Here is a 24,531-nt window from a genome sequence, read left to right as displayed (position 1 = left end):
TTTGATTCGGTTAATATGGTGTTATACTAACCTGTAAGAATCTAAAATATTGACCCCACGAAAGGGTCCATAATTGATAAATAAATTGATGTATTCGATGGTCGTTGATATGCCTGGTGATTCCTTTATCACTGCCCTTGTTCTAGTTTTGAGAACGTGACATTACCTGAACCTAGCTTAAATGTACATGGCTAGCGAACTAGAACAAGCAGAAGACGCTTACCCTTTAGGAACACATTGTCGTATCCTCTTTGTCGTCCATTTTAGTGGTATCCGTGTAAAACTATCTGTATCGATTTTGAATTACATAATGTAGTGTGTACTCGCTTGTTCTGGTTAGGATGCAATTATTCTCAGTTGTCTTTCATCCATATTATGCTTATATCAGAGACCACATTTATATAACATTGGTGAAAACAATGCTGACCAGTCTTGCGTTTTGAAATAGTATCGTTAATAACATTGTTATAGTCGAGGTTTTTACTTGATGAAACAATTTTAATGTCGAACCCGGAGGCCTAAGACTTTAATTCACCAGTACATCTTTTCATAAAGAATGTAATTTGTGCGGGGTTTTTTTTCTTGGAAGAAAAATAAATAAAAATCACAAAAAAACTCACGTTTTTTCTTTCTCGTAGTTTCTTTATTCGTTTAAACATATATGATATTGAATGGAAATCAAAGGATCCAGGCACAAGTTCTTGCAGCTTACTTGGGCCACTGCTATGGATTTTTTTGTATTCTGCATACTCATGATATCAGATAAAAAGTACATTTTTCATCATATTGGTGACCTCTCTAATGTCAGGTTTGCATTAGCCTAGAAAATGGACATATCTTTGTTCCTTCAATTTTTCTGGCGTTGAAATGAGCTGCTCGTCTAAACACCATGCCGTTGAATGTTTTCATATGCAATATAGAGCGCTCTAATATCATCACGTTATCAAAAACATGTTTTATAACATGTTATTGACAACTTAGCTGATTTTTTTTTTATTATTATTAAACTTCTGTTTTATATCATAGTGGGAAAGTCATTAAGAGCACAATTAAAAAATGAAGATGATTTAATATGAGTGTGGCTATTAAAGTACAATGTAGTAAGTAGTTGAGTTGACAGCCGCAACAGACTGTCCGTCGCTGCCCATTGTGTCCGTTCAATGCTGACTTTAGAGCTTCCCAAACATTGACCAATCAAATTGGACGTTACAAAACAACTTCCGGTTTACGTGTAACCTGCCATTTTCCTTCCACGGTGGAGGTATTTTGCCGGCGTGCAATATATCTAAATTACGTTGTCAGAAACATATGGAAATATGTTGACGAAGTTTGAAACGAAGTCTGCAAGGGTGAAAGGTAACTGAGACTAGTTAAAATGTTAGGAATTTTCCAAACTCATATATTTTTGAAAGACTCCATAATTTCATACATTTGCATGTAAACAGATCACGTCAGTTGACGTTTAGAAAAATCTAGCAGATTTCTGCAATGTGAAATAGTACTAATGTACTACCTACTACGGTATATAGGAACAAAAGCTACTTGAAATTATCTGGAATGTAGCTAAACATTAAAACATTGAACGTTTTGGAAATTCTCCGAGTTGGAGAGGTGGGTGTTATCAATCGGACGTTTCGGCACAAGTGCTTACAATACTTATGGTTGATTTCCAACACGGGTCCGAATTAGGTCCTCTTCGTTAGGCTCATCTATTTCTTCATTGTGATGGTGGCTGTCGGTGGTATCCAGGGTAAAGTTAGCACGGTTATTATATAGAACTTCTGTCCTTTCCAAAAATTAATCTTTTATATTCAAGTTAGACTACTTGTAGGAACTCAGTAGAGTTGTTTGAAATATTATTGTTTTAGTCATTCGAATTTACTAATGGATCTTTCACTCATTCATTATAAAAGTAAAATGAATGATTTATCTCATAAAACAACAAATTATTTTACAGGTTTGTCCTTTCATCCTAAAAGGCCTTGGGTCCTGGCTAGCTTGTTCAATGGAGTCATTCAGTTGTGGGACTATCGAATGTGTACACTCATTGACAAATTTGATGAACATGATGGTAAGTAGTGCTGAGAATTGCCAATTATAAAGGTTAACATTCCTTAAATGACCTTAGCTGATAGGATGTTAAAACAAGGTAAATCAAACCAAACTGTTTTGCTTTATTGAAAATTTAACTATTAAAAAGTAAATTTAAACCAAGGCAAAAGTATGCATCAAACTGAAAAAATCGGAATGAACTACATTAATTCATGATGCATGTATCAAGTAATGATTTCTTATCCAAAATGGTTTGATTATCGGTGGACTATATACATTATAAACAAATTATTGATCCAGTTATATGCTAGGTAAATGCATAGTAGTTAATGGAGGCTGATCATGATTGTATATATTAATTATACATGGTGTGGTCCATAAGAAAAGCTCTCAGAATTTCCTGATTTCAATATGAAGAAACATGAACATTTGAGAAAGGAGATATGCAGAATGGAGCTCTTAATAAATGAAATTTGATATTAAATTGGCTATGTTTAGAATAAAAAAATTAAAATAAATTTTGTTATGGCGATCATGTTTGAATGTTTGAGTTATTTGTTTTCCAGGACCTGTGAGAGGGATTTGTTTCCACCAACAACAGCCCCTGTTTGTGTCTGGTGGTGATGATTATAAAATTAAGGTAAGTTCTAAATCCAGCAATTTGGCAGGTAATAATGATCAATAATGATATTTACAATACCTGAAGTATTTCATGTTTTATTTATATAATATTTATTGAAAATATTAAGAACAGAGTGTTTTTACCTTTTTAATAGTTAGTCTTGAAGTAATTATCCAAAAAAAATTTGAATTCAGATTCTAGTGTACATTGGACAATACCAGAAAATATTCAATATACATTGAAAAATGTTACAGATAAAAACAAATAGTTTTTCAAATTTAGTATTGCTTTTCCACATTTTGTAGAGTCTTTTGATACTGTTTGTTGCCCAGGCTGTCTTAGTAGTGATAAATATTTGTTTTACCAGGTGTGGAATTACAAACAACGGCGATGTCTATTTACACTTCTGGGCCACCAGGACTACATCAGAACTACATACTTCCACCATGTAAGTATTTATCTCAATTTCCATGATCATTATCGAGACAATAAACAACAATGGTTAAAAATCATTCATTTGATTACATATATGCTTAGAATAAACTTATAGACACCTTTGTATGAATTCCTTTAAATTTGTGTCATGATAAAGTAAGAGGGTCCAGATTTGTTTTATACATTATACAACAACGTACAAAATCTTAAAGTTAAGACTGCTTATATTAAAATTGTCATGTCCGAATTACTAGTTAACAGTAGATTTGTTTCCGATAGGAATACCCTTGGATTCTGAGTGCCTCCGACGACCAGACAATCCGGATATGGAACTGGCAGTCTCGCAGTTGTGTCTGGTATGTAAGGAAATAGAAAATGTCTGTGGTTACTTAATGATGGCATAAAGTGGTTGGTTTGATCCAAAGGTAATCTATTGTGGGATTGGTAATTTATAGATTTATACTAGTAAAAGATGTATGTTTGAAATTATGTATAGTTGTGGAGTAAACATTCCTGAAACTGTGTGAATGTTGGTCAGATTATAATTATCATTAAATAACAAACAGGATTTGAGAATGTGTACCCAGGTACCAGTCTTTGCTCTGTCACATGTCTGAGTCACCAAATGAATTATGTATTTCTGGTGATCTATTTGTCATGTTTAAAAAAAGCTGAGAAAAACAAAATTCTAGCTTGAATATGCTGCTTTCAAAATAAGAAAACTGTTAAATATTGCTATAAGAGGGTCTATTTGGTTGTTTTCCAACAATACAGTTACACTGGAATATCTTATCTTTTTATCATAACAGATGTTAATATTAACAGCCAGATTGTTATGGGCCTTTTGGTTTCAAATATATATGTACGTTTAATTCTGATATTTTTTTATGTATTTTAGCATCTTGGCTGGCCACAGTCACTTCGTGATGTGTGCGATGTTTCATACGTCGGAGGATTTGATTGTGTCAGCATCCCTTGACCAAACCGTCCGTGTGTGGGACATTTCAGGTAAAAGCATGACTTGGTGTTCTCCTACTTGGAATTTTTGATATAATGGCAAAGGTGTGTTACTAACAAATTAGTATGAAAGCAATGTGAAACACTGCCGTATGAATGCCACATGATTCATTTACTATTGACAGGGCATCCATTAACCCGAGACCTCGGGTCAATGACGCAGCAAAATTTAATTTGACGCACGACTTTTGCATGCCGTGCGTCAATCTGACGCTTCACATTTTGACCACCACTGTAATTAGTCTATGTGTTGTCCAATACCCAGGCTCAACAAAGGGTATATTTGCTATGGTCAGTGACACTAATTAGTAGAATACCCCTAGGAGTCAATTAAAAGAGCCACTCAACTGTGACTAATCCAACAGTCGCTGCCGATTGCCAAATTGGGGCACAGGTGAAGTATCCACTGTACCTACCTGTAGAGGCCGATCTGTACTTTATTCTAAGCAATCACATTTTAATAATTGAAATAAGTAAGCTATAGTAGATTTCCATCCCAACAAATTAATGTAACATATGTTTGTGATAACTTTCAATCATGTACATAACAAGAATGAGATCGTAAACAGGCCTAGTTTGCATCATGCCAACACAGGCGGCAGCCATTTTGTTGTTAACCTGAATAACCTTACATATACATGACCTCTGCAGTGCATTTGACAGGGTGGGAAGCGTAAATCATTCCTGTTATATTTTGGCGGCAAATATGAAAACATGATTTGCATACAAAAATAACCTCTAGAGGCTGAGCAGATTAAAAAAAAAAGAAAAAAGATGGTTTTATAAATTATGCTTAACCATTGTAACACATTTAAACATAATTTCAGCAAGAAAACTGTGATACAAGTTTATTTGTTAAAAGCTTTACAAGAAATTTATTTCAGTGATTAAATTAAATAAAAAAAAAAAAATTGTGTTTTAATTCTGCTTTATTCAAACAAAAATAGATAATTAAAAGAAAAGTTCAATTTTTAAAAACACTTTTATTTATTTAATATAACCAACAATTGGATAATAAATTAAGATGAACTAAGTTCTTTTGAATTTTTAATTAAATATAATGTTAAAAAAAAGACGCTTTTATCAGCTTACATTCGGAAACGATTAACCGTCAAGTTTGAGAATTTCATATTTTGACTCTCAGGATTTTGATTTGACTCTCAGGATTTCAAAGCTGAGGGTCACTGACTCTTGAGATTTTAATCCTACTGGATGCCCTGTATTGATATAACTGTCAATCAAACAAATGAGAGGAATGAACAGATCAAATTTATAAAGAGAATTAACAAAGATCTTACAATGGTGATTGTCAAGATCTCTGCGATATCATGTATTGATTAAAATATCATATGGTTGTGTATAGAGAAACCCAATGCTCAAATGAATTGTTAGGTCCAACCAACCTGATTTGACCCCTCAACACACCCTATATCTAAAATCAGATCCTGTAATTATTTTTTTCCCATAAAGGACTGAGGAAAAAAAATGTGGCCCCTGGTCCAGGTGGTATGAATGAGCGCTCCAGAAGTCCAGGACAGACAGACCTGTTTGGTATGTCTGATGCTGTGGTGAAACATGTGTTGGAAGGACACGACCGTGGGGTCAACTGGGCTGCCTTCCACTCAACACTGCCTCTCATTGTCTCGGCCGCTGATGACCGGCAAGTCAAGCTCTGGAGGATGAATGGTAAACATTGCATGGCATATCAGTCTGTGTTTCTGTTAAATCTCGAGTGTTTGTATCGAAAATGCTTTTGTTTTATTAAGTGCTTTTACTTTGATTTCCGATGAATCGCAGCAATTTCCTTTCATTCACATATCACATGTCTCAGTTTAATTAACTTAAAGATGTAAATTGTTCTTTAAAGACAAATTATACGAATGTCTAAATAATTTCAGGAAAGTATTGGAAATTGGAATTATGCATTTTTATTTACAAGCATATTGTGTATGTTATTCCAAACATTGTTGCTTGGACATATATATATATAAAGATCAATCGTGATATTTTCAGAGTCGAAAGCTTGGGAAGTAGACACATGCCGTGGCCATTACAACAATGTGTCAAGCTGTCTGTTCCATCCTCGCCAGGAACTTATCCTGAGTAACTCCGAGGATAAAAGCATCCGTGTATGGGACATGAGCAAAAGGTAAGAAACTACATTTACCGATGGAGCCTGAGTTATATAGAGTCAGAAACTACAGTTACCGATGGAGTCTGTTGTAGAGTCAGAAACTACAGTTACCGATGGAGTCCGAGTTATATAGAGTCAGAAACTACAGTTACCGATGGAGTCTGAGTTATATAGAGTCAGAAACTACAGTTACCGATGGAGCCTGAGTTATATAGAGTCAGAATTATATAGAGTCAGAAACTACAGTTACCGATGGAGTCTGAGTAATATAGAGTCAGAAACTACAGTTACCAATGAGGTCTGAGTTGTAGAGTCAGAAACTACAGTTTCCGATGGAGTCTGAGTTATATAGAGTCAGAAACTACAGTTACCGATGGAGTCTGAGTAATATAGAGTCAGAAACTACAGTTACCAATGAGGTCTGAGTTGTAGAGTCAGAAACTACAGTTTCCGATGGAGTCTGAGTTATATAGAGTCAGAAACTACAGTTACCGATGGAGTCCGAGTTATATAGAGTCAGAAACTACAGTTACCGATGGAGTCCGAGTTATATAGAGTCAGAAACTACAGTTTCCGATGGAGTCTGAGTTATATAGAGTCAGAAACTACAGGCATAGTTTTATATCCAAGTTTTTATGTATTTTGTTGGAGTAATCCTGTAATAATAGATTTGTATGAAATGTCTGATATTACATAATTGGCGATGAAAATATATTGGAAATAACAAAGCTCAATCCCCATAGAGAAAATATAGGTAATATCTGTTGAAAAAGAATTTATTTGAAGTTGTGATTTCATTAGATATTAAAATTTAATACTGGGTAGTTGATGAATTAAAATGAAGGTGAAAAAACTTCATAAGGGATTGGCCATTACTGTGTTAATGATCTATTGGAATTTAACAATTTGAGATATCATTTACCTGATAAAAATCATGCATGTAAAATGATTATATATAAATGTGTAGACATATTTTTTCCATTTTGAAGGTGACCATAAGGTAAAAGCAATGATATTGATTCAAAAGAATCTATTATCTGATCAGATATTAGCTACTTAGCTTTATAAATCAATCATAAATCTGTATCAATAATTACCTGTTGTCAGGACTGGTGTGCAGACCTTCCGACGTGAACACGATCGCTTCTGGATAATGGCTGCCCATCCAAATCTCAACATCTTTGCTGCAGGCCATGACAGTGGCATGCTTATATTCAAACTAGAGCGTGAACGACCAGCATACGCCGTCCACAATAACATTCTCTACTACGTGAAGGAGCGGTATCTCCGGCGTTTGGATTTCACCACCAATAAGGACAACCCTGTGATGCAGCTCCGAGGGTAAGCACTGTCTTTTAAGACATATCATTGTCACTATTTCGTAAATTACTTCCAAGTCAGACTTTCAAGGTCCTCCCTCAGGCTTCAAGGAAGTTTTCACTTTCTTTGTAAAATTATTGATATTAAAATCAAAATTAAGATGGTCTCTGATATTCATATACTTGAGTTATTGCTTTGGATTATATATGAATATAATAATGCACGACTCACATTTGAGTTCTTAAAGGCACATGTTCTTAATATTTGCCAGATAACTTGAAGCCTGGTTTATACCTTGGATTAAGCATGTTCATTGCTTTCCCTTGACCTTTTGTGTTGTTGCTGAAAGCTTTGACATGTTGGATAAAGTGATTTTTGTAATGCATTTATCTACCTGTATAACTTCAGGCATCTTGAAGATCAAAATTTCCTTACTACACATGTCCTCATAAGACCATCTTCAAATGAGATTTTAAAGAGAAGAGATCTTATGTTTCAACTGTTGGTCTATATCTATTAGACAGATAATTGTTCTGATATTGTGGTAGCTTGATGTTGCCTTTGTTTATCTTCAGTGCTGGCAGGGGTAACAAGTGAGTAGTGTCGTCGTTAATTAGACTCTCTAGAAGTGTTAAAACCAGAAACATAGGAGCATTCCACATGTCTGTACATTATGTTTCTGGCAGTGTCTCACCTGTAAATGTTTTATATGTATACATAATGATATAAATTTATCAAATTTACTTCTTCCGATTAACTGAAGCATGACATTTGGCTTATAGCTCCCTGGAGTGGATTCTGACCAAGAATGCAAAAAGAAATGAACTTATTGATATTAATTTTACTTTCGGCCAACAACATTGTTTTAAAACCCTGGACAGTCGTGTTTCATGTTGACACACTTCATAGTTCAGAGATGTAAAATGTGTTTGTTAAATGCATTGAATACAAGGTAAACAATACAGGCCCCATTGTTCTTTTCCTCAAAATATAGGATGCTCTAAAGCTATACCAAAAAAAACTTTATGGGTGGATGACTGTCAGAAACATAATTCTCACAAGTGGAATGCATAGTAATGCACCTGTATCGTTTTTCATATCACTTTAAAGGTATTTGATCAAACTTCATTTTGTAAGTTTGCCATTTCCTATCACATTTTAGAAATTTTAATGAACCCCTCCATCAAAGTAGATGCCTGAGTTTTAAGTCCCTGAATCACTCAAACAACCATCACTTATTACATATAAACATTTCTCTGTAACATGTTCCCTCTTTATTACCAGGAAATGTTATGGTTCAATCTAGATCTAAGATTGTCCTTTCGTTGTCCTATAATATTGTCCTCTGACACACATTGCCATATGATTGCCTCCCTCTGACACACATTGCCCTATGATTGCCTCCTCTGACACACATTGCCCTATGATTGCCTCCTCTGACACACATTGTCCTATGATTGCCTCCCTCTGACACACATTGTCCTATGATTGCTTTCCTCTGACACACATTGCCCTATGATTGCCTCCTCTGACACACATTGCCCTATGATTGCCTCCTCTGACACACATTGTCCTATGATTGCCTCCCTCTGACACACATTGTCCTATGATTGCCTCCCTCTGACACACATTGCCCTATGATTGCCTCCCTCTGACACACATTGCCCTATGATTGCCTCTTCTGACACACATTGTCCTATGATTGCCTCCCTCTGACACACATTGTCCTATGATTGCCTCCCTCTGACACACATTGCCCTATGATTGCCTCCTTTGACACACATTGTCCTTTGATTGCTCTTCTCTGCTATTTAACACTTTGTGCTGTAAACTAACATGTCATGGTTTTATTTGTAAAACATGAATACAAATTTAACTTCTGGAGTAACATTTCTTTGTGGAACTAATTTTAGATGAGATCTCTAATTGTAGTTGCCCAGTGTACCAAACTATTAATGTCTTTCTTCCTATACAGCCGTTTAGATTGACATGAATCATTTATTCAGAGAGTCCAAGTTAACATTTAATATGCTTGCATTGTCCTCCTGTCCCAAAATCCTTCAACTTGTTGCCTTGTTGTTTAGCTCTCATCCTCAAAAGGTTGTGGTCTGTGATATGACACGCAGCATGTCGTCTGTCCAACATGAAGAACTAACACAGTCTCCATGTATTTTTCTCTATTTAGTCTTCCTCCAGGTTTTTCCTGTAGCTTGCTCCTACCTTTTACAGTAAATAAATATATATATATCAACGAGATAGTTTTCGTTAAGTGATACAAACCATTAGTGATGTATAGTCAGATGTTTTACTTATATCTATAGATGTTTACATTCTGTGTAAGATGTTTATTCCCATCATATCAGAGTCTTGTTAAGTGGTTGTCATTTCTATCAGTCTTGATTATGATACTTTGATCGTGGGAATATGACCAAAAATTCCTGTGAATGGTGAGGAGATATTGTTTCTAAGGATGAAGGTCGAAAGTTCCCATTATTTGAATCGGGTATAGTAGATGTTGATGTATGGAGTCCATACTGTAGTTGTCGATGTATCTGTGTGATATATCGTATATGCTGATATATCTTTATTGTGTGAATTGATGTAGATGTTGATGTATATTTGTCGTGTGATGTATCGTAGATGTTGATGTATGAAGTCCATACTGTAGTTGTCGATGTATCTGTGTGATATATCGTATATGTTGATATATCTTTATTGTGTGAATTGATGTAGATGTTGATGTATATTTGTCGTGTGATGTATCGTAGATGTTGATGTATGAAGTCCATACCGTAGTTGTCGATGTATCTGTGTGATATATCGTATATGTTGATATATCTTTATTGTGTGAATTGATGTAGATGTTGATGTATATTTGTCGTGTGATGTATCGTAGATGTTGATGTATGAAGTCCATACTGTAGTTGTCGATGTATCTGTGTGATATATCGTATATGTTGATATATCTTTATTGTGTGAATTGATGTAGATGTTGATGTATATTTGTCGTGTGATGTATCGTAGATGTTGATGTATATTTGTGTGTGATGTATTGTAGGTGATGATGTATCTGTATGATGTATCGTAGATGTTGATGTATATTTGTCGTGTGATGTATCGTAGATGATAATGTATCTGTGTGATGTATCGTAGATGTTGATGTATATTTGTGTGTGATGTATCGTAGATGATGATGTATCTGTATGATGTATCGTAGGTGTTGATATATATTTGTGTGTGATGTATCGTAGATGATGATGAATCTTTGTTGGTGATGTATCGTAGATGTTGATGTATATTTGTTGGTGATGTATCGTAGATGTTAATGTATCTTTGTGTGTGATGTATTGTAGGTGATGATGTATCTGTATGATGCATCGTAGATGTTGTATATTTGTTGACGTATCGTAGATGGTGATGTATCGTAGATGATAATGTATATTTACTGTTATCCGTACGCTCTCTGTCTGCAGTGGTACCAGGTGTCCTGTGTACAGTATGTCATACAACCCAGCTGAGAACAACGTCCTTCTCTGTACGGTAAGTACCTGAATGTATATCCCAACTCGTAGCTAATGATTAAGTAGAGCGAGTAAGTAATACGTAAAACTTGTTATACCAAACAACATTTCTTACAGGCGAACCAGAAAATACATAAATATCTACATTATGAAAATGTATATGTTTATAAATATGGAAATATGTACCCAGTTCTTCAAAGTATGTGAAGCTGAATTCGAACAGTAGAGTAAAACTGTGTGTACCTGGTAATTTTGTGGGTTTTTTTCCACAATTTTAAATGTGCAATCCAAATAACACTTGTCTAAAAAACATTGAATTTCTGTTTGAGATATTAATTTTTCTGAACAGAAAATATTTGAAATCCACATACTTCAATTAAGTGGAAGGTTTTTTTTACACATTATACCATATGATTATTCCAGTACAAATAAAACCATCCTTTTTCTTTCCATCAGAGGACTAGTAACCTTGACAACTCGACTTACGACCTCTACGGTATCCCCAAGGACACTGACTCATCCAGCCCCGATGGTAGGTAGTTCAAACCAAACAAAACTAAATCTGAACTTTCCAATGTAAATGTTCCTCAAATATAAAATTTAAGGAAGTGAAAATTCAATATATAATCTTTGGTGATAAATGTAACAATATGAATACAAGATCAATACAATTGCTTTGTACACTGAAATTTAACACAATGATAATAATAAGGTTACTTAAAGTTGCTGGCTGTCAAACAAAAGGAATGGATTGGGGAATATTAGCAATTAGAGGCATCCCTTTTCACATGTTTTCAATATGAAGATAATAAATTGACTCACAGAGGATACTTGACATCAAACAATGCTTGTAAAATTAAAGTCTCTCCATTGGTAAACAGTGCTTTCAATGGTGATCTCTTAAATTTTCCTTTGGAAGTATCGAAAGTGCTGATGCAAAATATCATTTGTCTTCTTTTTTTTCTCTCTCTCTCTCCCCTTTTTACCAAATGTATGTAGTATATTTAAATTGTTTCCCTGCTTAAAGTTCATTCTTTTGTCAGCTTTGTCTTATTTTACCAATGTACATTTCAGCTCCAGAAGGAAAACGTTCCTCAGGTTTGACTGCCGTGTGGGTGGCACGGAACAGGTTTGCTGTCTTGGACAGAACTCACAATGTAATTGTTTTAGTTATGGGTCTATACTTTGAAAGAACAATTTTATTTTAAGTAATTGGAATTTTAAAATAAACTTTTTTAAAAGTAATTTAAAATACAACAGATAATCAATAAGCGAATTAAAACAAGGAGAGACATATATATAATTTACATAGTACAGATAAACATCCTATAATGGTTGCTACCAAGATGCCTCTGGGACCTATGTTGACTTACGATGTCATTTTATAAGAAGAATACATCAAATGCATATTTACAATTTCAGATTGTAATTAAAAATCTGAAAAATATCAGTTTATTAGAAGAATACATCAAATGCATATTTACAATTTCAGATTGTAATTAAAAATCTGAAAAATATCAGTTTATTAGAAGAATACATCAAATGCATATTTACAATTTCAAATTGTAATTAAAAATCTGAAAAATGTCAGTTTATTAGAAGAATACATCAAATGCGTATTTATAATTTCAGATTGTAATTAAAAATCTGAAAAATATCAGTTTATTAGAAGAATACATCAAATATGTATTTACAATTTCAGATTGTAATTAAAAATCTGAAGAATGAAATCACCAAAAAGCTGCAGGCTCCCAACTGTGATGATATCTTCTATGCTGGGACGGGTTGTCTTCTTCTGAAGGATGCTGATGGTGTCACACTTTTTGATGTACAACAAAAGAGGTAAATGATAGTTGTTTGTGTTTATATGTTTGGTATACAGATATATTGTATTATGTTGTCATGTCTATTGCCTGTTTAAACTTTCATTATTTTGCCTTGTTTTACAGAGCCCTTGCCTCCGTGAAGATTTCCAAGGTGAAGTATGTAATCTGGTCCTCCGACATGTCACATGTTGCCCTCCTCAGCAAACACAGTAAGTATTTTCTTTGTCTCAACATTCCTCAAATAGCTTGTTGGCTGTCGATATATACTAAAACAGAGTTATGAGGTATGGGGCAGTCTTTATTTGTAGTCACTTAAAATATGGATATATTTTTCCAAGGTATATTTATCCTGTACACCGGTTGACCTAATATGCATCACCCATGTACTGCCGCCATTATGCCAAGTGACGACGTACATGGTTTACCTGTATTAGGTGATAGATCCATAAGGGCTTGTGTCAGATGATCAACTAGTCTCCAAGTTCAAGACAGCACCCTTGACTCTGGCAAAGAACATTAATATTTGTCTTGAAATGTTACTCTTTGTTTTGTTTCTTGGACTGTTGGGGAAGTCGAGGGTCAGGGTCATTTGTAACTATCAAAGTTGTGGAGATAAAGTTTTCTCTGGCTACCTGTATGGTATTGGTATTCAATTATCAAATATCATTTAATTGAAATATTTGATGTAGCAGTATGCATTGCAATTTTATTTTCATTCTGACCATTTTCTGCTTATAGAAATATTTATCATGAGGTAAATTTACAGCTTTTCATTAAAAGCAAAATATTCTGATGTCTCAGTAATTAAGGTACAAATCATTGTTATAGGGATATATATAATATAAACCTGATGACTGATATGTTTTTGTTTGTTTCATCCACAGTCATATCCATCTGTAACAGAAAGTTGGAGAATTTGTGTACCATCCACGAGAACATTCGTGTTAAGAGTGGAGCGTGGGACGAGAGCGGCGTGTTTGTGTACACCACAAGCAACCACATCAAATACGCCCTCACCAATGGGTAGGCATTCTCGTATTCTTGTGCTATAAGTATCAGCCTTATATGGGTTTTCTCTCTGTCGTGGGGGCCGCGGTGACCGAGTGGTTAAAGTGCCCCGACACTTTATCACTCGCCCTCCACCTCTAGGGTTGCAAGTTCGAAAACCCATGTGAGGCAGTTACCAGGTACTGACCGTAGGTCGGTGGTTTTTCTCCAGGTACTCCGGCTTTCCTCCACCTCCAAAACCAGGCACGTCCTTAAATGACCCTGACTATTAATAGGACGTTAAACAAAATAAAGCAACAAACCATATCTTTATTGTCTTATAGTTATGTTAGTATCTGTGTAACGCCAAATTTTGTCATCACTCCAGGGCTTCATTCCGTGAGGAATTTTGATTAAACTTCACATGATTATAAAGAACCATAATATCTCCGACAAGTCCTAGTTTCAGGGTTTCAAGGTCAAGGTCACTTATTATTTTAGTAGGGAAATGTAGGGGAATTGTATTGCTTTAACAATGCCCAGTATGCTTGTTGAAGTTATGATCATCCAAATTATCAAAGTTATTTCCTCATTTTGGAGCCATTGCAAGTGAAAATGCTAATGTTATTATTTTTTCCCCCTATCAGCGACCATGGTATCATCCGAACCCTGGACTTACCGATCTACATTACGCGCGTCAAGGGCAACAGTGTGTACTGTCTGAATCGAGAGTGTGTTCCAGGACGTCTTGTCATTGACCCGACAGAGTTCAAGTTCAAACTTGCCCTCATCAACCGAAAATATGAAGAGGTAAAGAGATTCATATGAAAGTCATCCTGATATTTTGAATTTACTGAGATTAAGAAATGGTATAAATTTTCGATCATTTTCAGCATTACAGTAGATTGGAGACTGATGCACTGTATAATGCACATTTTGTGTAGTAGGTACAATAAAAGATAAAATATGTGTATAGATATGTGCGTTGAACATTAATATCAATACTACAATAGTTTTTAGAATAATATGCTGTCCTTGTTGTAGGTACTCCATATGGTGAGAAATGCCAAACTCGTCGGCCAGTCGATCATCTCCTACCTACAGAAAAAAGGCTACCCAGAGGTTGCCCTCCATTTTGTCAAGGATGAGAAGACACGCTTTGGTCTTGCATTAGAGTGTGGAAATATTGAGGTAGGTAGTACTAAGCCAGATGGCAAGTACATTAAAGCTGTGAAAGTTATACAGATACAAGAATTATTTGTTACGATTGTCTCCCTTTACTGATTGACAGTTGTCCACTCAGAACCTAGCCTGAACAGGTATAGTGTGGAGCACCAGCTGCTTATAGATGTATAGAACCATACAAATCCATACATTATTTGTTAACTTACATTCTAAATATTTCTTACTATACAAACAAATTTTTTGATAACTTTATTTCGAAAATATACATGCTAAATATTTCTTACTATGCATACAAAAAAAAATTTTGAGAACTTTATTTCGAAAACTTCATCAAAGTATTATGATTTGTCTTCGGTCAGATTGCGTTGGAGGCGGCACGGTCCCTGGATGACCAGGCATGCTGGGAGAGACTTGGCGAGTCGGCCCTGCTCCAGGGTAACCACCAGGTGGTAGAGATGGCTTATCAGAGAACAAAGAACTTCGACAAGCTCTCCTTCCTTTACCTTATCACAGGAAACCTGGAGAAACTGAAAAAGATGATGAAAATTGGTATGCTGGGCTAAAAACGGCGATTGTCTGCTTAGAAGCAACTACTCTATTTAAATCAATTACTTTATTTGATGAGCTGTTTGTAAGGAAATATTTTTTTATGGAATTCAGTTTTGTATCTATCTGCATAAAACAAAAAAAATGATTTTGGTAAGTCATAAAGAATTCATATTGAATGAATTGAGGATGATATCTTTCAAATGCTGGAGGGTTGATGGGTAAGTTATTTTGATGAGAAGGTATGTGTTTAGAGTCAAACTGGTATTAAACAAGTTATGGTCCCTCAGAGGAATGCTGGAAATATTTAAATACAGGTATTAAATAGAGAACAGAAAAATTATTTGTGGGATTCTTTTTTGATATTTTTATAGATAAATTTTACAGCAAAGTATGTTTTTACAATTTACCATACATGTTGAATTTGTGAAGTAGAGCAAATTTGTATCTTTATAAATGTTTCCACATCCAAATTCATCAGTTTAAACATTATTTCCTGATCATGATTTTATCTTTCAGCTGAGATCAGGAAGGATACGAGTGGACATTTCCAGAATGCACTGTTTCTTGGTGATGTATCAGAACGTGTCAGGATCCTGAAGAACTGTGGACAGAGTAAGTCGGTTCTGTAATTTAATAACATCACTATGTAGAGATTTCTCAATGTTAGTCCAATTCCATCCATCACATTGTTAATGAGGTGGTTAAATCACGTATTGAGATATGTATAGAACAGGCACAGAAAATATTCTCATTGTTTATTCCGATTTTATTGTCATTGTATTTCCAGTTCCATTGTCACATTGCTTATAAGGTGTTAAAGAATATAAAGTATATTTCTTAAAATTTCCTAAAATATTGATCAATTTAGAAAGTTTGTATCCAGGAAAAATATTTTTCTGTAACTTTGAATTATCACCCCTTAGAACAGAATATATCTCCCTTAATCTGTAAAATATATTACTACAGAAGTGAACGGAAGGATAACTCATTTTGGCACTATCACTGAATGTCTGGTTTGTTTTAGAATCATTGGCCTACCTAACTGCGGCGACTCATGGTATAGAGGATGAGGCAGAACAGTTGAAGGCAGGCTTTGGTGAGAAGGATCGCACTCCAGACTTGTACCCAGCTGCCAAGCTTCTTCATCCACCAGTTCCCATCATGCAACAGGAGAGCAACTGGCCTCTTCTCACAGTATCCAAGGGCTTCTTCGAAGGGGCCATGGCTGCTGGAGGTGGTAAGTGTTTTACATCATTGTGCACTAAAATCTTACATAGCCTGTCAGTCTCAAGTGACCTTTTCTTATTAGTCTGTCTTCATGCGGCATCCTCCATAAACAATTAACATTTTAAACTTCTTCTCAGGAACCCATGAACCATTTTTAATGAAATTTTGTAGAAACCTTCCATGGCCAAAAGGTCAAACAAAATTGTGAATTATATTGTCCCCATCTGTAGAGGATTGAGGGATATGGCAGAAAGAATTCAAATTGACTTTAAACTTCAAAAATCGTCTGCTTAAGACCCAAATAAGGTAGATTTAAATACCTTTTACAGATTGAAGGGTATTGGCTATAGATTCTTTATCAAAATTGTGAATATTTGGTAAGAGTATGTGTATGGGATCACAGTTTAATTGTATGGACATATTGGCCTTGACTGAACCCTAGGAGCTGATGGGCGGGACCAAAAAGGGTCAAATTTACCTATGAAGAAATAATTCAGAACTCAGATGACCATTAAGGCCATATATGGACTAGTGCATACATGATATTCATGTGTTTTGAAGATACCGGTGCGTGTGTGTCAATTCAAAGCTTGTGTACAACTCCTGGACAAATATATCTCTTAAAGGTCAAAGGTCACACTTAATTGTTTTTAAGAGTGGGTTGGAGCTATATGTAAGCTTGCTTTTATGTCATGAATTCATTGACTATGTTATTAATTGATTGATGATATATGATAAAATACTCTCAGTGTACATCTAAATATCTGTATATTTGTCCTACAGGTAAAGCCAAGGGCCTAGCCAAGGCAGCCGTAGACATAGAGGATGGTGTTGAAGATGGCTGGGGAGCAGATGTGGATAACATTGATCTTGGTGATGGTATATAAACTTTTATTCTCTCACAATCTCGGGCCAATTTTGGAATAGTGCTAATGTAATCTTGCTGTGTATTTATTTATCCCAGTACTTCTTGACAGTCATTATTGTAACAGATCTAGCAGTTTTGAGAGTCTGATAATTAGGGGCTAAATAATTCGACATTTTGAGAGTCTGATAATTCGACCATGTCAGTCATTATACCAGCCGTATAACCAGTCTGACTTGACAGAATCACCCTAGTGGTTTGTCTGGAGATGTTCAGCATGAGTTATAATTATGTAATTAAGTTGTGAATGAAATAACAGAATCGGCTTTGAAAAAAGCAATTCAGGAACAACAAAAGGATCATTTGATATCTGATTTTATTCCAGAAATAACAAAATTTGTTATTAGGAACACAAATAAATGGGGAATAATAAACTCTAGAATAACAATATTTGTTATTAGCCCAAAAATTTTTTAATTTAAGATCCAATTTTCATCACAATGCATCTTTAAAAAATGTGGAAGGTATATATAATGAAATTCGGAAATGTTAAAATTTGTTATAAACATAAATCATTGAATTTCACTGTCAGTCCAGTCTTAGCATTTGAGGATGTCAATGATCTGGGTTTCAGATGGCTTTGGAGGTGATGGTATGGATGAGGACGAGATTGGAGCCGGAGAGGAAGGGGGAGGCTGGGACGTGGACGATGTTGAACTTCCCACTGACCTTGACATTGGTCCCACCCCATCAGCTGGGGAGGAGGGCTTCTTTGTACCACCTACCAAAGGACAGAGTCAGTCTCAGGTCGGCACAAATGAAACTGTTGCAATTCTGTTCATGCAAAATGTTGAGGTTATTCCACAATATCATGCTATCAATTGTGTAGTTAGATGTGTTTACCTAGGAGTTACAACTAACTTGTCCTAGAAATGTAGTTGAGCCTCTATAATCCTGATACCTCACATACTTCACAGGGTTATCCAGCAGTTGCTAGGGAAAAGATTAATCGACCTCACACGGCACACGCTATATGACGCTGCTCACAATAACGTAACATCATCATCTTATGCTGACTAACCATGTCGGAAATGATGACGTCATCAATTTTGATGCACATTACAAGGAACACTTAAAAGATGGCAAGATGATAAACTTTCATTAAAACTTAAATTTGCTTGCAAGTATGTGAGAAAAATAATCAATCATGGGTCTGTTCCACAACCAAGGATATCTCAACCCTTGTTTAAGAGTTCGGCTGGCCAGCACTCGGCAAGCCTCGCGCTGACTGGCCAAACTCTTACACTCGGGTTGAGATATCCCTGTCCACGGAACAGACCCATGTTAGATTCTGTTAGTCTCACAGTCCAGCCACCCATGAAGACTCCACTATTGAAATATGATATTAATCTTTTGCCTTCTCCAAAGTTATGGTTTTTCATGTAATGAATGACTTTGTGTTCTAGGTGTGGTGTAACAACTCTCAGCTTCCTGTGGACCATGTTTTGGCCGGATCCTTCGAGACCGCAATGCGGGTAATTGTCTACACTATATATATACCAACTTCTTAGAATTTCTAGGATTTATAGACATACATTTAATAAATTAATATCTTTTTACAAATATATATCTTGAAACAAAATATTTTTTAGCTGCTCTTTCTGTTGGATAAGAAGTTTTACTGATAATTCATGTCTAAATTAGCATAAAAAATTGGATTTCTCCATCCGGAATAAGAAAGGTTGACAAATATACCACATATCATCATTATTATTCAAGGTTAAATATTTGTATCAAAAATAAAAAATATTGAAACACACAATGTTTCAGGTCTGTAGGAAAAGAGTCGGTTTGTCCGATTTACTTTTCTGGTAATGAATGTGAAGTTCTTATAAAAAGATATGAAGCAATACTTCACACATTAACTTTGGAATGTTTTAGCTGCTCCACGACCAGATAGGGGTGGTGAGTTTCGAAGCATATAAACAGCTGTTCCTGCAGACCTACAGCAGGGCGAGGACGTGTTTCCAGGGTGTACCTACGCTGGCTCCAATGTTTGGCTTCCCACATCGCAACTGGTGAGTCACACAATAGCTCAAAGGTTTCGTAACTGTCACTTACTGTCGTAGATTCACCTTCACTAGTGAAAAATGATTGACCAGAAGTGGGGAGGAGCTTATTTTTTCCAAATCATTTAGTGTGTTGTGCACCATCTCGGATATCCCCTGGTTAGTTTGATCTTTGATCAGAATAAATGATTTTAATGATTAGTTCATGTAAAGAAATTGTTAAATTATATAAAAATAGGTCTCTATTAAAAGTATTTAGGCCTTTTCCATTAAAACATCTACCCACCCCAGGACTCCAGGTTTGGTTAAGGGGAACCACCTATAGAATTTATTTAATAAATTACATAGAAGTAATAGGAAGGAAATCCAACCATGGATAGAAGTGATTTATTGTGGGGTCCTGGGGTTAGGTAGATATTTTAATGGAATAGCCTTTGTATATTGTGTATTAAAATCGTTATATATTCAGAGTTTTACTTGCTGTGATTCCTGCAACACTACACTTATAAATTCATCTGACAATCTCGCACAACAAATCTTATGGCTCCTAATAAGTTTTTAGTATGATATTAATAGCAGCAAAGAATTCAAATTTGTAATATTGAATTGTAGGAAGGAAGCCGGGGCCAGGAACGGTATGGCTGCCGTTGGTCTGAAGTTAAACACACTTGTTCAGCAGCTACAGGTAGCCTACCAGCTTACGACATCAGGAAAGTTCCCAGAGGCCATCATCAAGTTCAGAAACATTCTACTTAGCGTTCCACTCCTTGTGGTCGATAACAAACAGGAGATAGCAGAGGTAGGCATTACGTCAGTTTAATAGCTATCATGTTTCCATTAGCTAATCGCTGTACAATGCATTATGATGATGTGTTTGCAGAAAAAATGATGGCTTTAAAAACGTGGTCTGTTTTGTCTTGAGGGGCCGCGGTGGCCGAGTGGTTAAGGTGTCACAACACTTTATCACTAGCCCTCCACCTCTGGGGTGCGAGTTTGAAACCTACGTGGGGCAGTTGCCAGGTACTGGCCGTAGGCTGGTGGTTTTTCCAGGTACTCCGGCTTTCCTCCACCTCCAAAACCTGACACGTCCTTAAATGACCCTGGCTGTTAATAGGACGTTAAACAAAACAAACAACAAAACAAACAAACAAGGAAAACAGAAATGGAAAGGGAGTTAAACTCTGTAAACAATACTTAACTCAATTTTATTTAAAGATGATAATCAATTATGAACAATCCTTGTCTTGCTTTAACGAAAAGTCACAAAGGAGAGACTGAAGCAGTTTTTGTTTTTTGTCGTATTTAAGTTAATTTCATACCGTTTATTATTTTACTTTGTGTTGATAGCAGTTCCATACAGCTTAAGTAATCATTGAGTAAAAGTTCTTTCAAGTCTTGATATTGTAGCAGCAGTGAAATTATTGACCCAATTTATGTTTGCAGGCTCAGCAGCTGATCGAGATATGTCGGGAGTATATAGTGGGGCTGTCTATGGAACAGAAGAGGAAGGAGCTCCCTAAGGCTACACTGGAGGACCAGAAACGACTGTGTGAGGTAAATCAACATGTGCCCCTGGTAGACCATCAGTTCTCTTAAACTTATGGGGAAAGAATATTAAGAAAAACAGCTGAAATATGACCCAGTATTTGTTTGTGATGTCGTCGGCTTATCAGATCCCGATGTTATCTGATAGGCATAATAAAATGATAAATTTGGCCCAACGGAGAATGTGATACTCTATAGTAGACTGTCCTTAAATCACTATAACTGTTGATAGGACGTTAAACGATACAAGATCAGTCATGTAGGCGAAAAATATGTAGCAAACTAACCATTTGTTCAAACTTTAATTCCTGTATGATAAACATTTGAGATGATCGTTTGGATTCCTTCAAATTTGGGCATAAACTTATTATTTCATCTTAATTCAGTTTTAGAAGTTCCATTTCTTACAGTTCTGCCCCATTTTTGATTTCCAACATTTAATCTGATCTTTCTGAAATTTGACAATGTATCGCATTTAGATACATTTAAATGTAAGTGAAGGTGGGGTTATAAAGTTCCTTCAGATCCTTGGAGACCTTTCTAAAGAATTTTCGTTCTTCAGTTTTAGAATTGTTTTATATTTTACAGATGGCCGCCTACTTCACTCACTGCAGCCTACAACCAGTACACATGATCCTCACTCTTCGTACGGCACAGAATCTCTTCTTCAAGCTAAAGAATTTCAAAACTGCTGCAACGTTCGCAAGACGACTGCTGGAATGTGGTCCTAAACCGGAAATAGCTACTCAGGTAGATAACATTTAGAATGTCCTAATATTATAATTAGGATTCAATTTAGGATTATGATCACTTGATTAATTCATACCGCCGTTGAATTTCGATGGACGTAATATGGTGTAGCATTGGCGTCCATCCGTCTGTCCATCTGTCTGTCTGCTTAATGTTTGGTTGCAAGTTTCTTCAGTGGTCTACAGTTCAGTCAGATGATGTGTTATTGTCCTATTTGTTTATGTGGAGTCTAATAAGGACAATATGGATTTAATTTGGAAAATCTTTTCTTTTCTTTTTTTTAATTATTACCAAGTTAAAGAATACTTTAAATAAAAAAAGATTGTTGGATAGGGTCTGATTGGCATATTATCCATCTTTTTGCATTGCTCTTGTGTTAATCAAGGCATCAGCACTACAATTGAAGTGTTTTGCTTTTTGAGAAGTTTAAGATGTTGAAATTTTAAATAGACTTCTCCGTCAGTGCTAGATGTTGTATACTTTCAGACAAGGAAGATGTTGGCTGCCTGCGAGAAGACCCCGACAGATGCACATGAGCTGAAATATGATCAACACAATCCGTTTGACATCTGTTCCGCTTCGTTCACACCTATATACAGGTACAGTACTGATCGGTCATAGCCTGTAGGTACATTGACACAGTCAAGAACTCTAGCTCATAATCAAACTTGTATTCTCGATGGAAATTGAAATAAGAAAAAAAAACAAAACAAAAAACACCATTCATCATAAAGTAGAAATGTAGGAGATTTCTTATACCTGTAGACTAATCTAGGTGATGTGTCTAGGTATCTATAGGTATCTATTTTGTGTTTTGATGAGAATTTGTGTTGTCACTGTATTTTGACGAGAATTTCTTTTGTTACTGTATTTTTCTGAGAATTTCTGTTGTAACTATTTTGATGAGAATTTCTGTTGTAACTGTGTTTTGATGAGAATTTGTGTTGCAATTGTATTTTTATGAGAATTTGTGTTGTAATTGTATTTTTATGAGAATTGGTGTTGTTATTGTGTATTTTGATGAGAATTTGTGTTGCCTGTTACAGAGGAAAACCAGTGGTGAAGTGTCCGTTCAGTGGAGCTTGTTATCATCCCGACTATAAGGGACAGGTGTGTCGGGTAACTCAGGTAAATTATTTTTTACATCTTAAAAACCTGACTGTTTTATGTCTTAAAACTCCAAACTGCTGTGTCCAAGTATGGACCGAGAAATTTGGCATCCAATTCTTATTTCTATGAACAGATAATTGAAGCACACCAGTCTTTAAAAGCCACATGTTTTGTTGTTGTTTTTTATCACTAAAACAAATGCTATTGGCCAAAATTTGAAGAAAACATCATTTATTGAATGTTATGGAGTCTGTAAGGGTAAGATAACACTTAATCATAGAAATATTTCTCTGTTTCAGGTGACAGAGATTGGAAAGGACTGTATAGGTTTAAGAATAAGTCCAATACAGTTCCGGTAAGGAGTTAGTTACGAGCCAAACAGAATAACAGACATTTTCACTTCACCATCATATAGACGTCAATAGTTACAGTATATAGCAAGGGACATCTAGGTTACATGGTGTGTCTTTTATGAAGAAATATTGGAAGAAGACTTTCTTGTTTTCTGGAGATAGGATGTGAACTATTGGAAAAGATAAATATTCATGTACTGAATAACTGGATACTTCACTGGATTTGCCAATAGTTGCAACATCTAGGATATGTGGAATTATTTCGCAGAAATTCTGAAAGATGACTTCTTACTTTATTTCTGGGAAAGTGAACTAATGGAAAAGTAACACTGATGTGCCGAACAACCAGTGAACTTCGAGGATAATTGTGACAATTGGAGTACATTTATGTATGTGTAAGAGTGGTTACGAGAAGATTGACAGTGATAATTTTTTATTAAATGTGGTGTTAAGTTATTATTTGTAATTGTCTTATGACTGTGATAACAGGATGTGAGGTGACAGGGGATCTAAAGTGCTGGCCGATATACATTTCTATAATTTTCAAAATTTGAGAAACTGCTATTGCTAAATTTAATACTGGAAACAAAACAGCCCTACATCGGTATCTGATGTATTGTTTCAGTGGCGATGTTCATAACGGTCTCATTTTCCTGGAAAGTTTTAATTTAAAATTTGTAATTTTGAAATATTTTCAACCTTGATGAAATCATAAGTAAATATTCCCCTTGTATTGTTATGAATTTTACTACTAATTTCAGGTAGGAAACGTGTGATTTATTTTGTGTCATTAAACAGCCAATCATGTGACATGTATCAACTTGTAATTGCATGATCATTAATAAATTCTGAATATTCATTTTTACTTTCAAATTGTCTTTTAGATTGTGAAAATCATGGTATGTCCCATGTACACGACACAGAGACCTCAAGTATGAATATTACAGAAACATGAAAAATATAT

At 35.4% G+C, this 24,531-nt stretch overlaps 1 protein-coding gene across 2 annotated transcripts; it reads left to right on the top strand.

The window, feature by feature from the left end:
• Positions 1-1,230: 1,230 nt before the first annotated feature.
• Positions 1,231-24,426, top strand: LOC117322301 (coatomer subunit alpha-like). Of its 2 annotated transcripts, XM_033877132.1 has the most exons (31): positions 1,231-1,356; positions 1,958-2,071; positions 2,619-2,692; positions 3,042-3,122; positions 3,389-3,465; positions 4,008-4,117; positions 5,597-5,812; positions 6,140-6,275; positions 7,368-7,601; positions 8,156-8,173; positions 11,054-11,120; positions 11,558-11,633; positions 12,176-12,258; positions 12,804-12,943; positions 13,051-13,136; positions 13,812-13,950; positions 14,562-14,724; positions 14,959-15,105; positions 15,459-15,648; positions 16,165-16,260; positions 16,673-16,885; positions 17,659-17,754; positions 18,375-18,547; positions 19,207-19,275; positions 19,682-19,818; positions 20,422-20,608; positions 21,253-21,363; positions 21,943-22,104; positions 22,591-22,703; positions 23,151-23,232; positions 23,514-24,426. In XM_033877132.1, exons 1-31 carry the CDS (start codon positions 1,317-1,319, stop codon positions 23,571-23,573), a joined length of 3,690 nt encoding a protein of 1,229 aa, XP_033733023.1. In that variant the 5' UTR covers positions 1,231-1,316; the 3' UTR covers positions 23,574-24,426. The 2 variants fall into 2 exon arrangements, with proteins under 2 accessions (XP_033733023.1, XP_033733024.1); XM_033877133.1 differs by lacking the exon at positions 8,156-8,173.
• The last annotated feature ends 105 nt before the right edge of the window (positions 24,427-24,531 follow it).

The sequence above is a fragment of the Pecten maximus genome, chromosome 2 (assembly GCF_902652985.1).
Source record: "Pecten maximus chromosome 2, xPecMax1.1, whole genome shotgun sequence".
Taxonomy (NCBI): Eukaryota; Metazoa; Mollusca; class Bivalvia; order Pectinida; family Pectinidae; genus Pecten; species Pecten maximus.
The sequence above is the reverse complement of the archived record's forward strand: the minus strand, read 5'-3'. Positions and strand labels throughout refer to the sequence as shown.

Coding starts and splice junctions, on each gene's coding strand:
- LOC117322301 (XM_033877132.1), top strand. CDS start 1,317: ATGTTGACGAAGTTTGAAACGAAGTCTGCAAGGGTGAAAG. Junction 2,693..3,041: donor GTGATGATTATAAAATTAAG/GTAAGTTCTAAA, acceptor TTGTTTTACCAG/GTGTGGAATTACAAACAACG. Junction 19,819..20,421: donor GGCTTCCCACATCGCAACTG/GTGAGTCACACA, acceptor ATTGAATTGTAG/GAAGGAAGCCGGGGCCAGGA.